Raw genomic sequence first — 14,549 nt, 5'->3', positions numbered from 1 at the left:
ATTGCATATCATGTATTAGTAGTCTCCTTGGGAACAAAATTTGGTCAGTGGTATTAAGTCTGTAATAGTTGTGTCACTGTAAGACCAAGATTATAAAATAAGACAGGGGATGAAGTACAGACCAGATGAAAGGGGATTAATTAAGAGAAGGTAATGATGGGCAAACTACTTACTAGTTGGCTTTGAAAGGAGAAAAAGGGAAGGGACATAACAGGACAAATAGAAAGGAGAGAGATAAGTAAATCTCTCCTCTGTGTTCTGTAAATATGTTGCTGACAACTGCATTACTTGCTGTCCAGTGGCTGGATTCCTCAGAAAGTAGCTCTCTTATCCTCCTTGCCTCCCTATCCTCTCCACTCCTGCCTGCCCTCCTAGTTACATTGTTCAACGCAATTTTCATAGAACCCAGGTCCTCTGTAATATAGCTAAACCTTAAAATGTGTTTAAGATAGTTAAAAGAAAAAATAAAAATTAGAAGATGTGTGCCAACTTATGTAAGGAAAAGAAGAGGGGAGGTAGGGGTTCTGTAGAGCAGCTGATTTTCTAAGGTATTTGATCTTTGACACTTCTTGGCTCTTGAATTTAGGAAACAATTTTTTTTTTTCCCTCAAGAGAATGTTACTTAGAGATGTTGACAGCTTTCCTTGTCCCAAATAACTATTTGCTTTTCAATTATTATATCTGTTGCAAGAAGCTTATAAACAATTACAGTTAAAATCGCCCACCTTATGCCATACTGTAATTTTTATTACATTCATGTCATAATTTTGATTACCAGTCCAAAGGGCAAGTATCTGAAATAGACACTTAATAATTTATATTCTAATAATGCAGGAGTCAAAACAGGTACGATTAATTCTGGAACAAAAAGTTCATTCCGAAGAAGAGGCCAAGCGTGGATGTCTGGGAAACCAATCTCATGTCCCATAATGCACTGTAACAAGGAATTTGATAATGGACACCTTCTCTTAGGACATTTGAAAAGGTAAGTATGATATTCTTAGTGGATGCTGACGATTAAATGAGTTACAAAGTGATATTGTAAAATGAAAGCGTGATGTACTTCTGCCATTGTGATTATAACTCAATATTCCAAACTCAAATTGTTATAATTATTTCTAATTTACTTTTCTTAGGCTTCCTAGGAGGCTTGAAATTTTTCTAGTGATATCCTATCTTTAAAGGCATGTCGCCTTTAAGTATGTATGTATTCCTTAAATGTCTCATACAATTCTGTACAGCCTTTTTGCATTGATACGCAGTTGAACGGTTTTAGAGAAATCCAGCCCATAAATGCAAATTTCAAGAGACACAAAGCACTTATAGTTGGCCTAGCCCAAAAAAGCTAAAATCAAATTACAAAATGAATGCTAAAAATAAACCAAATATAAAAAAATTAACAGTAAATATTCTATTTATGAAACCGTGTTATTAATTTACTAGATTTTTTTTGAATTGTAGACCTTGAGAAAGTCAGTATGGAGGGAAGGCAGTATTAAAGGCATTAAATATTCTTACCTTGACAGTCTGTCCTCCTAGTAGTTTAAAGATGGGAATTGAGAGTTTGGGGCTTTTACAGAGGCTTCTGGAGGGAGCTTCAGTGTTCTACAAATAAGGGGGAGGCATTTAAAAGTATTAAAAGCTGTTCTTAGGAGACAGATGTGTGCCAGAAATCTTGACATGAGGTTATTATTCCATTGGTTCATTTAAAATTATTTGTGAGTTTTATGGTAAATAAGGCAAGAAGGAAAAGAAAATGGCTATATAATTTTCAAACTGGAAGTGTACAGTCAGATAAAACATGCTTACATCCATCATATTGGATCTTGAGTGCTTTCTATGAAATTTTGTGCTAGCTTATTGGTCACTGTTTGAAGGGATTGCCTAGCATATGAGAGCCACTCCATATTTTTTGGATATAAAGAAAATTATTAAATATTTCAATAAAAAAATGTAAAGTACTAAATGTGTGTGTGTATGTGTGTGTTTTGCTTAACAAATGAAGCAAACATGGTTCTGACCCTAGAATGTAGGCTTTTCTGACGTTCCTTCTCTTTTGCCAAGTAGATTTGATCACTCTCCATGTGATCCAGCAATTACACTACATGGACCTTCCATGAATTCCTTTGCTTGTGTAGTATGTTACAAACATTTTGTTACTCAACAACAGTATAGGGATCACCTTTTTGCTAAGGTAAGAACATGTCTTAAGATAGTATTCTTTTTCTAGAGAGTTGGATATAGATGTTTTCTTGCTGCATCTAAACTTGTACTCACCAGTGATACTCGTAAAATCAAAATTGTGGTTGTCTCTGGAAAGTAAAATTATTTAGAACATGAAATTTTTATGGGTAGGTAAACTTGATAACTGAAAGCCAACTTTCACGGAGTCGCTCTGTGAAATTAACTTACCTTGTTCAAGATGCTCATGATGAGAACTACCACCTTATACTTAAGTCCACTGTCTTTCACTGCCTGTTGAATTGTTGGAACCACATAGTAAACAACAATTCCTCTATTAATGCTAGTACTAAGAAACAGATCTAAAAGGCTGTCTTAAGTAACTCTTTTTTTTTTTTATTGAAGTGTCATTGATATACAATCTTATATTGGTTTCAAGTGTACAATACAGTGGTTCCACAGTTACCCATGTTATTAAATCTTCACCCCCACTGGTGCAGCTACTGTCTGTCACCATAGGAAGATGAAGGAACTCTTCTTATATGTCATATTTCAAGGGACATGAGTTGACTCATGGTATGTGCAAATTTATAAAACAGAGAACTCTGTAATAATATTAGATTACTAAGATTTTATATTTGATATCTTTAAGGCCTTATTAACATTGTAAAATGTTAATTGTGTGATAACGTTCACTGTGGGAAATTTAAAAATACTGACAAAGGTTTTGCTCTTATATGTTTCTGCTATTTCAATATATGAATTTTTTACATAGGATAAAATATCTAAATTGTTTTATAGTAAAACAGTGTGTTGTACAAAAAAATGCTTAGATATTTTTTGAATCAGTACATACATTTTAAATAAATGAATAGCATTCTACTGTATGTATATATTGTAGTTTCATTTAGTTTCCTATTAGGAGTATTGCTTGTTTAAATTTTTGTTATAAACAATACCACATTAAATATCCTGATAGCTAAAAACCTTTAAGCAGATTCATCTTTGATGTATTGTAGGATGTATTTAGGTTGTGTATTGATGAATGTCAGGCTTTGAAATAGTAAAATGGTAATGTCCAGAGAGCAATAGTGTTTCTCTTTAAATTGTGTCTTCAGAATTTGCTCACACATTGGTAGTACGTTGGGTTGTGTATAGGTAGGCTCATGGCAGAGAATTAAAGCTTGTATTCTCAAATATATGTAGTTGAGTTCTACAGTTTTCTTAGCCTCTGCTCTAATAATAGAGTGCATTCCCAAAATAGATGTGTATCTTGAAGCAGATTTTGTTATACACTCAGTCCTTAGTTTTGGGGAGCCTGTATCTTGTTCAACACTGACTAGTCGCTGTAATATAAGATAAATCAGCTATAGTTCTTAACACAGGGATCTTGTATTCTAGAATGAACAAGCTTTAATCACATTGTAAAGTAAAATAGGAATTAAGAGAATCAGGAGAGAAGTATCAGGAGATTGAGGAAGCACTATGGAAGAGAAGAGGTCTCCAAGGACTGGATTTGGATAGGTGGGAGGTAAACGTGATGGAATTCTAGGAAAGTTTGAAGAGCCTAAACAGAACAGTGAATATGGGGTAATGTGCAGAAAAGAGTTAGCATAGCAGGCCCGACACTGCCATCCTTAGGAAAGGCTTGCTTGCAAGGTTGGCTCTTGGCTGTTGTTTGGGTTTTGGAGGGCTCCTACCAATCTCTGATGTGAGTGGCTCACTGTAGCTAACTGTTGGTGTTAACAGTGTGGTTTATGCTGAACACCTACTTTCCTTACGGGAGTGTGGAATTTTGGTAGGTATTAGGCAATGTGAGCAGCCCCCAATAAAAATGGTGGGCACTAAATGTGTAATAAACTTCCCTAATAGACAAAAGTTCACATGGTTATCACAATTCATGTTTGAAGGAATTTAAGTGTATCCCTGTGTGACTCTAAGGGAGAAGGAGCCTTAGAAACTTACACCTGTTTTCTTCTGGACTTCACCTCGTGTGCCTTTTCCCCCTGCTGGTTTCGCTTTGTGTCCTTTCACTATCATCACAGCCTGAATGAAGTACAGCCGTATGCGGAGGCCTGTTGGGTCCTAGCAAACGTGGAATCTGGGGATGGTCCTGGGGACTTCCAGAGCAAATAATAACTTAATTATAAAGTCACAAGATTTTAAACTTGATATTGGCAAGAGGTTGCTATTATGGAACAGTGACATGATGAAAATAATGCTTTATCCCTTATCTGGTCGATTTGAGAGTTTTTTCAAATTGTCACAAATCTCCAATAGTTTTCCAGTATATTTATTGGAAATAATACGCATAAAATTGGATATGTGCTGTTCAAACCTATGTTGTTCAAGGGTCAGCTGTACTCTCATTTGTGTTTTTCCAAATTCATAACTTTGTTCCTGTGTTTTCCTGGAAATGGTTGTTCAGTGCTGTTGTGCTCTGCCTTTTGTGATGGTTAGCAGTCCTCTGGGAAGCATTTTGGCACAGCTTTGTTGTCAGGCAGACTTGGATTCCACTGGCACTTTCAGGAGGTGTTCTCAGCAAGTTACAGGACAGCTGCGAGCCAAGTTTTTTGTTGATAAAATGCAATTGCTATACTTACACACAAGATTGTTGAGAAGAAATATAATACTATATAGAACACTTAGGGCCTGACTTAACAGCTGTCGTAAATGCTCCTTATTATTGTTTGGAGTGTCTGTCGCAAGGAAAAGGAAACTAGTATGCATTAGGTTGTAATTGCTGTCTTAAATCAGCCAGCAGAGGTTGCTAGAAGAATGTGTACCCATGGTTTCTATTTTGTGAAGATGGCATTCTTCAGGGAAACATTGAAATTATCCACAGTTTGCCTTGTTTGCCTTGCTTCCCTCCCGGTTCCCATCCAGTTTCTTCTGTCTAGACTAGTGCTTCTCAAACTTTATGTGTGCATGAATCACTTGGGAATCTTGTCAAAATACAGGTTCTTCCTCCGTAGATCTAAGGTGGGGCCTTTGAGTCAGGATTTCTAACAAGCTTCTAGATGATGTCAGTGTGCAGGTCTTTGGGTCATACCTTGAAGAGCAAGTGTTTAGAGTTTTTTGACATTTAAGCCATCTAATGGGTATATCCCCAAATAGCTTCCTGTTTTTCACCTTTTTTGGAGAAGGAGGAGGAGGAGGACAACATATTGTGAGCCCTGGTGTGTCTCAGTGTCACCTGTGGGTCAGCAGGTGCTACCATTCTTTTTCATTCTGTTCTAGGGCCATTCTGTTACCCCAGGTGATTTTCCCCCATTGCTAGCCTGTACTTCCTGGTTCCAGGCAGGCAGTAAACTACTTTCTGTCTCTATGGTTTTTGCCTTTTCTGGGAATTTCATATACAGGCAACCTTAGAGTATTGCAGGTTTGGTTCCAGACCATTACAATAAAGAGAATGTTGCAGTAAAGCAGTCAGATGAAATTTTTGGCTTCCCAGTGCACCTAAGTTTGTTTTTGAGCTTTCAGTGATTCGAAGTGACTGATTACCATAACAAATATAGTTAGAATGAGAAAGTTTGAAATACCAAATTACTAAAATCTGACACATTTTGATATGAGATAGGAAGTGAGCAAATTCTCCTGTACTACTGGAAAACTGAGGCTGATAGACTTGCCTGGTGCAGGGCTGCCCACAGACCTTCAGTTTGTCAGAAATGCACTATCTGCAAAGCACAGTAAAGCAAGTGCAGTAAAATGTGAGGTGTGCCTGGCAGTAGAATCCTATAATAAGTGACCTTTTGTGACAACGTTCCTTCACTTACCACAATGTTTTCTAGATTCATCCATGTTGTAGCTTGTATCTGTACTTCATTCCTTTTTGTTGCCAAGTAATTCCATTGTATGGATATATATGTCACTTTTATCAGTTCATCAGTTGATGGACACTTGAATTTTTTTCTACTTTTTTGTTACTGTGAATGTTGATAGAAACAAATATGAAGTCTTTGGACATATGTTTTCACTTCTGTAAAAAGTTAAATTGTTAGGTCATATGGTAATTATGTTTAATATTTTAAATAACTGCCAGATTGTTATCCAGGACACTATACCATTTTACTTTCCCACCGGCAATGTTTGTGGGTTCCAAGTTCTCCACATCACCCGCCAACACCTTTATGTCTTTTAAAACAGCCATCCTGGTGGATATAAAGTGATATCTTACTGTAGTTCTTTTTTTTTCTAATATACAGCTTTCTATAGTATGTTTTATCTTAATGTAACCAGAAATATAATGGTAAAAAGGTATTCAGTGCTTTGACTTACCAGACATCCCATTTCCTATTCCTCACCCAATTTGTAGAAGGTATTTTATGTGTAATCACATTTTTGTTCTATTGAGCAAACAAGTTAAACTTTATATTGAATCCATTTATAACTCACAATTGAACTAAACAATTTTTGTAGTTTAGAGTTCTTCAAGTAGGGGTTATTTGTGTGAATTGGTGGTCAGTAAATGTTTTTCGTGCTCTTCCTTACACCTTCTAATTGGAATGCAAAATATCTTCCTGGGTGTTAGCTTCTATATGGTACTTACCAAATTAAAATGGGGTGGGGAGTATTGGGAAGAGTATAGAATTTATTACCAAAGATGGGTTTGATGGGTAGCTTTATCTCCTGTGGGGTACAACTTGGTGGGAGGTAATTTTGTTGACTTATTTAAATTTCAGTTTTCTTATTTGTACATAATGGAAATAGTACTTCATGGGGTTATTCTAAGGATTAAGTGGAAAAGCATGTTTTGAACCCTAGTGCGGTGCTTGATGTGTGCTAAATATAAATGTGAATTTCCTATCCCTTCTCCTGTTGCACCTCATAAGCACCACAAAGACTATTCTGATGTCCCTAATGTTAGTGATGGTAAATTTAGGAAGACACCACCTTTAAGGCTATTACTCTAAAGACCATTAAGTTAAATTATGTTTATATACAAGCACACATACATATACATACACATACAAATATATACTTAAAGAATATTTCTAATTGCGAATAGAGGATACTCATAAGTTTGGGAAATTTAGATGCTAGAAAAAAATACCTGTTTGACTATCAAAATCTAAGTGACCATATACAAAATTAATACACAGATATTTGAAAAACATTTGCAAAATGGAAGATGAGACAAAGCTTCAGCAATGAAGAACAGATACAAGTTGACTAGAAGGGGGGAAAACAAAAAATAGTTGAAACATGAGGTTAAAGGAATGGCCCCAGAGTTGTATGAATAAATGCTGGAACTCACTAGTGGACAGGAAATGCAAATTAAAGTAGCATTGAGTATCACAATGTCTGTCAGGCTGCACAAATCAAAAAAAGATTTACAATAGCTATTGTGCCAGGCTCACTTAGTGCTATGGAATATGTCAATTGATAGAGCCTTCTTGAAAAGCAGTCATACATATTAATAGTGAAATAATAAGCCTTTTAACCCAATAGTCATTCCTGATAATGAGAGAGAAGCACCTGTAAATAAGGGTATATATTCAATGATGTTTACATCATTGTTTATAGTCGTAAAAAAAAAATCTGGAAATGAATACTTAACCAAATCTTAGTAAATCCACACCATGGAATTTACAGCCATTAAGAAGAATGCATTAGGTCTATACCAGTTGATTTTTAGGGTATTTCCATTACATACTGTAGAAAAAGAAAACCAAGAGGTAAAAGAGTCTGTAAGATGACAGTGTTTGATAAAATGATGTCAGCACCGTTTGTTTACTTTTTTTGTAGATGATTAAGTATGGAGGAATTTATGGAACAAAACATAGGTTATATTGCAGAATAGATTGAGCAAAGCAAACAAAAGTAAATGTGATATAGAAACATTTATGCACTTATGTAATATTGCTTATGGATGTATATATAAAAAGGAAAATTACAGAAAGCAAATGCATTTGTGTATTTATTGTTATAGAATGATGGTCATAATTTGTTTTTAAGGAGAAAATGTAAAATTTCACATGGAATTTTATTTACAATAGAAAATCCCATAGTTCACACTCAGAAAAGAAAAGTTTTCATATTAAAAACTGATGCAGAGTATTCCAAATAAATAGTAAATAAGAAAATTTGAAAGATGATTTTAAGAAATTGAGTATTGATTTTAGTTGTTTATAATACAGCTTTGCCTTGTATTTTAGGAAGCTTCAGATGATGGACATAAAAACAACCTTCTTCCTCAGATTATTCAGTGTTTTGCGTGTCCGAATTGCTTCCTTCTTTTTAGCAGCAAGGATGAGTGTTTGAAGCATATGTCTGGAAGGAATCATTTCCATCAGAGTTTTAAACTGGGTGGTATGTTAATACTCTCTTCTGCTGAAAATTATTAAACTACTTTTAATCTTTGCTGATTTACCATAACTTCTCAGATAATTCTTGAGGTAACTTTTCTTCATGGTAACTTGAGAAACATGAAAGCGAAAGGTTTTTATCTCAATTTTTATTTTTCAAAAATGATTCTTAATACTTATTTGTACCTAAGAGTAAGGTTTACTTACTTTGAGAAATAAACAGTAACTTGGGAAGAAAACATTTATTTAGGGTTATGGGTTTTTTTATATCCATAATATCTGGGAATTCAGGTGTTTCTCTAAATTAAAGGTTCAAATTTGAGTTGGAGCATGTGTTCATTGTCCTTTGCACTTAAGGCTAGAAAATTACCTCCTGTAGATTTTTATCATGTAAATAACTTGATGTAGAGAAAGGCAAAGGGGAGGAAGGTTGGGTCACTCTCAACAAATCTTTGCAAGTTGTAGTTTGTTTTGTATTTCAGATGACAATGGAATAGCACATCCAGTATCATTTCCATCTTTTGCAAAGAAAGTTTTGATCTCTTTGTGCAAAGACGTTCCATTTCAAGTTAAGTGTGTGGCCTGTCACCAGACACTGCGTTCCCACATGGAGCTCACGGCCCATTTCAGGTTTGTACAGGTCTAGTCTTGGGCTGTAAGGGAATCCTGCCTGATAAGCTCTTCATCAGTGGAAGGATTCAAAGAATGCTTTTCTATTCCATGCTTCTCTCCTTTTAGAATGAGAGTGTGCATTTGCCTGGAAATTAGCCAAATTCAGCATGAGAGAAGTTAGAGGTGTGAAAAAAGTGGATATATTGATATTGCTGTGAATGTAAAAACGATGTTTCTAAGTTCTGTGTGTGCTGTGTGTAGAAGAACAGTTTAAGATAGAAACTTGGCTTTAAGTCAAACAGACTGGAAAGTATCACATACATGTGAAAGGTCAAATTTCAGTGAAAGGCCAAATTTATTGAATATTCAAGTGCGATTTTTCTTGCATTTGCAATGGAAATTATTAAGCAGCATACAAAAATGAGAATAGTACAGTGAACTCCAAGGTGCCTTTAGCCCAGGTTGGGTGGTTATCAATACATGATAGTTGTGTTTCATTGTCTCACTCCCTGCAAGTTATTATTTTGAAGCAAATTACATCATTTTATGTGTAATTACTTCAGTATGTATCTATAAATAATGACTGTTCTTTTTAAAAAAATAACTAATATTAGCACACCTTTAAAAAGTTTTTCATTGTCATCAAATACCTAGTCAGTTATCAGATTTCCCTGATTACCTCATGAAGTTGTTTACATTTGGTTTGTTGGAATCATGATCCAAAGTCTGTACTTTGCATTTTGATGGCTGTTTCTCCAAGTCTCTGTTTCATGTTTAACGCATTATTAAAATGCGTTAAAAGTTTGTATCTACTAAATGACATGATAGCATTTGTTTGAAACAGAACAGTTATTTTCTCCTTTAAGTGAAAATACTTTCTCAGTAAAACAGAGACAGCAAAGTATAATTACTCTGTAGATACACTCAGTATAATTAGGTTAGCAGTCCTGGTACTGACTTGAATTTTCATGAATTCAGATCCTTGTTCTGCCTTTTATTTTTATTCTTAATTTTTTATTACAGAAAATTTCAACTCTATGAATCAACAGAATAGTATAGTTACCTCCATTTACCCATCACCCAACTTCCATAATAACCAGCACTGCCATTCTTGTTTAATTTACACATATGTATGCTCCTTACTCTCCTTATTTTTGAAAGTTCTTTGTTTTTGAGATACAGTGTAAGTTCATTCAAGTATACAGATTTTATGATTTTGACAAATGGATGAATGCGTTAACCCACACTTTTCTCATAATAAATTACCTTTCCATGCAAGTTCTATCCGGTTCCTTTTTAATTATTTCCCACAGTCTCATCCCTAGGTAATATCTATTCTGATGTTTTTTTCTACTTTAATAGTGGTTTTTATCTCCTCTAGAACTTCATGCAAATGAAATTGTATAGTATGCACTTTTGTTTGTCATAATATCTGTGAGATTCAATTCATATGTTTATTACATTGTTCCTTTTCACTGAATAGTATTCTATTATATAAATATAAGTTTCTTTATTCATTCTCATGTTGATGGGCATTTGGATTATTGACAGTTTTCGCTATTTGAATAAAGCTGCTATGTACCTTTCTTGTAAGTTTTTATGGACATATGTTTTCATTTCTCCTGGATGTATATCTGGGAGTAAAATTGCTTGGACAAAAAGTAGGTGTATATTTAATTTTATAAGAAACTATTAAATATTTTTCCATAGTGTTTGTACCAGTATATATTCCTACCATTAGGTATGAGGGTTGTGGTTACTCTGAATGCTTGCCAAAGTTTGGTGTTGCCAGTCTTTTTCCTTTTAGCTATTCTTTTGAATGTCTCTGGTTTTAGTATGCATTTCTGATGAACAGTGATGTTGGGCATTTTTTCTTGTGCTGATGGGTCATTCATTTATCTTTGTGAAATGTCTGTTCTGGTCTTCTGCCTTTCTAAAAATTTGGATTGTTTGCCTTTTTAATAGTAAGTTGGAATTCTTGATGTCATCTAGATCTTTTGTCAAATTTATGTGCCCTGAATATAGTCTCTCCCAGTGTAGACTTTGCATATTCATATTGTTACTCATATCTTTTGGTGGCAAGATGCTTTTAATCTTATTAAGTTTATTTATTCTTTTCCTTATGGATATGCTTTCTCCTGAGAAACTTTTGCTTATACTTGGTTCAGGAATTTATTTCATAGCTTCATTAAAAAAAAAAATCAGTCTTTTATGTTTGTAATTATATCAAACCAATTTTTGTTGATCATTTAAACAACCAGCATTTGATTTCACTGATGTTTCTCTTTTGTTTGTCTATTTATCAGTTTGTTAATTTCTGCTCTTTAAACTTTGGGTTTATCTTTTTCTAGCTTCTTAAGATAGAAGCTTAGACTAACTTTGGACCTTCTTTTTCCTTTCTAAGCATTGTGTTTCCTGCATCGCTCAGGTTTTGATAGGTTGTTTTCATTTTCATTCTGTTAACAGTATTTTCCCTCTTCCCTTTAGATTTCTACTTTGACCCAGAGATTAAAAATGTGTTGTTTAACCTCTAAAGATTCTGAGATTTAATTTTTAAATATTTAGGGGTTTTTATTATCACTCCTTGTTTCCAGTTTAATTATACTCTACTTAGGGGCCATACTTTGTATAATTTCCCACTTTTAAAATATATTTAGTATATGGAATGGTAGCAGATCTGTTCTCTTTAGAGTTTAATTGTGAAGGGAAGACAGTTGAAGCACAGTTGTTGCATTTTACTTTTCCTCTGAAGAAGTTGATTTATTTTGAGTAAATTTTTGGAATAGTGGGTGGTCTTAATTGAGCCTCGTTCTTCGTTTGAAAGCAACTATCATGGTATTTTCCTGACATAAAATGAATCAGTTCTGAAAGAGCAGATACTCAAGAATCTTACCATAGTATTCCTCTGTACATTTTAATTACCATAGAGAAGTTAATAATGTGCTTGCCTGATAAGGTCCTCTATCAAGTCATTTGATACTGTTTTTAGTTTCCTAAAGTGACTGAATTTTTTAAAATTCTTTAATACTAGTTTTACCATTTTATATGTGAATTGGAAACAGACAAAATGTAGGTAATACTCAGGTATTTTGAGGTGATAGAATATTATTATATCATCTCCATCTTTATTGAGAAATATCTTAGTACTTATTTATATGTTTATAATTCCTACAATAAAAAACAGAGATACTGTATTTAAAAAGTACTTACAAGTTTATTTTTTAATCCAATTTAGAGTTCGTTGTCGAAATGCTGGTCCTGTAGCTGTAGCTGAGAAGAGCATTGCCCAAGTTGCAGAGAAATTCATATTAAGAGGTTATTGTCCAAATTGCAACCAAATCTTTGTGGATGAAACCAGTACCCGAAATCACAAGCAGAATTCAGGACACAAAGTCCGAGTCATTAACTCAATAGAAGAATCAGTTTTACTTTATTGCCACAGCAGTGAAGGGAAAAAACCTCCTGACTTGCATCTACTGCTAGATCAATCAAAATTTTCATCACTTAAAAGAACTATGTCTATTCAGAAATCTAGCTCACAGGATTACGGCATCATTCCAAAAAAAAGGATGAATTTAGAAGATAAAAAAGATTGGGTTTGTGTCCAGACAGAGAAGCCAGTTGTTAAAACCTGGTTTTGTGAGTGCCATCAGCGATTTCCAAGTGAAGATGCAGTAGAAAAGCATGTTTTCTCAGCAAACACAATGTGTTATAAATGTGTGGTCTGTGGAAAGGTGTGTGAAGATTCAGGGGTCATCCGTTTACATATGAGCCGTATTCATGGAGGGGCACATTTAAATAACTTTCTTTTCTGGTGTCGGACATGCAAAAAGGAGTTATCAAGAAGGGAGACTATCATGGCACATGTGACTGAATTTCATAACGGACACAGATATTTTTATGAGACGGATGAGATAGAAGGTGAAATCTTGCCATCATCTTCTACAGTGTTGGTGAGTAATCTGACTGCTAAGAATCCCTCTTCAACTATTACTGTTGTTGATCCTTCCCCAGCAAATAGTCCTCCAAGGGGTAAATGGCAGTGCCGAATTTGTGAAGATATGTTTGATTCCCAAGAATGTGTAAAACAGCACTGCATGTCTTTAGCAAGTCACCAGTTTCATAGATACAGCTGTGCCCATTGCAGAAAGACTTTTCACAAGGTGGAAACACTGTACCGACATTGCCAAGATGAGCATGATAACGAGGTAAAGATTAAGTACTTCTGTGGGCTTTGTGATCTTATTTTTAATGTGGAAGAAGCCTTTTTGAATCATTACAAGGAACATCACAGCATAGATTATGTGTTTGTGTCAGAAAAAACTGAAAAATCAATTAAAACTGAGAGTGACTTTCCAATAATAGAAACCAGTAACCTGTTAACCTGTGGTTGCCGTGAGAGTTATACCTGTAAATTCAACAGAAAGCAAGATTATGGTAGATGTCTCCAGGTCATGCTGGATAAAGGTAAACTGTGGTTTCGCTGCAGTTTGTGTTCCGCCACAACACAGAATATAGCTGACATGAACACGCACGTCCATCAAGTACACCGAGAAGAAAAGAGTGAGGAGAAAGAGGAGCAACTGTATGTGATCAAGTGTGGGACCTGCACCAACGCATTCCATGATCTCAAGAGTGCTCAGCAGCACTTCCATAGAAATCATTGCTTCTTACAGAAACCCAGTGTGGCACCTTTTGGATCTGAAGAAACGAGCCTGTACAAGTTTGCTGCCAGTGTCTCACGCACAGAGAGAAAATTGAAACAGGCAGTAAATTCTCCAAAAAATTCAGACTTGGAGAAGGGAGCCGAGAATGACCTAAGCTGTCTGAATATGGGTATGGCTTACGACTCTAATGTCTGCACAAATTTCACATACTGATTAAAAAAAAAATTACAGCCATTATTTTTGTGACAGCTTGTAATAGTGATTTGAAGCAAGGAGCACAGTACAATGATACGTTACTCAGTTAATTACTGTACATACACTTTTCAGGGGTTTATAGTCCTACCAGTTCATTCAGCACTCTAAACCTAAGGGGACAAAGAGTATGTTAACTTTAAATAATGTATATTTTAGATAACATTTTCTTCTATTACAAAAGGCAGAGGAATTTAGAGTGATGAAATTGTTAGTTTTTCTGAAAGGCAGATTTGAAAGTTATCCTGGACATTACTAACATTTACATTTTATCATTTAGATGTAGGTTCATTAAAAAGAAAAATCAAGTAATTCTTTTGTTTTTATTTGGTATCCTCAAGTATGGGAAATCTTAAAGGTCACTTCAGAATTTGTAAGTTTCATTGTGATTTTCTTAGAAGCAAAGCTTTTACTTACACTTAAAATAGCAATTAGAAGTAGACTTACAAGTAGTTGAAGGAAAGTAGGGTAAAAATTGAAGTATGGACCTCCTCTTGTTGGTACTTAACTCTGGATTTTCCTCTTC

General features: G+C 34.7%; 1 protein-coding gene across 3 annotated transcripts in view; it reads left to right on the top strand.

Annotated features, from left to right (window-relative positions):
* ZNF451 (zinc finger protein 451) overlaps positions 1 to 14,549 on the top strand; it is a 70,995-nt gene that overhangs the window by 37,274 nt on the left and 19,172 nt on the right. For 2 of the 3 annotated variants that reach the window (XM_017661015.3, XM_017661014.3), the window contains exons 6-10: positions 835 to 985; positions 2,068 to 2,194; positions 8,343 to 8,496; positions 8,975 to 9,122; positions 12,340 to 13,940. In XM_017661015.3, coding sequence (XP_017516504.2) covers positions 835 to 985; positions 2,068 to 2,194; positions 8,343 to 8,496; positions 8,975 to 9,122; positions 12,340 to 13,940 — 2,181 coding nt within the window. The remainder of the gene's footprint in view (positions 1 to 834; positions 986 to 2,067; positions 2,195 to 8,342; positions 8,497 to 8,974; positions 9,123 to 12,339; positions 13,941 to 14,549) is intronic. The other variant, XM_073225074.1, reaches the window with a different exon arrangement.

The sequence above is a fragment of the Manis javanica genome, chromosome 16 (genome assembly GCF_040802235.1).
Source record: "Manis javanica isolate MJ-LG chromosome 16, MJ_LKY, whole genome shotgun sequence".
Taxonomy (NCBI): Eukaryota; Metazoa; Chordata; class Mammalia; order Pholidota; family Manidae; genus Manis; species Manis javanica.
The sequence above is the reverse complement of the archived record's forward strand: the minus strand, read 5'-3'. Positions and strand labels throughout refer to the sequence as shown.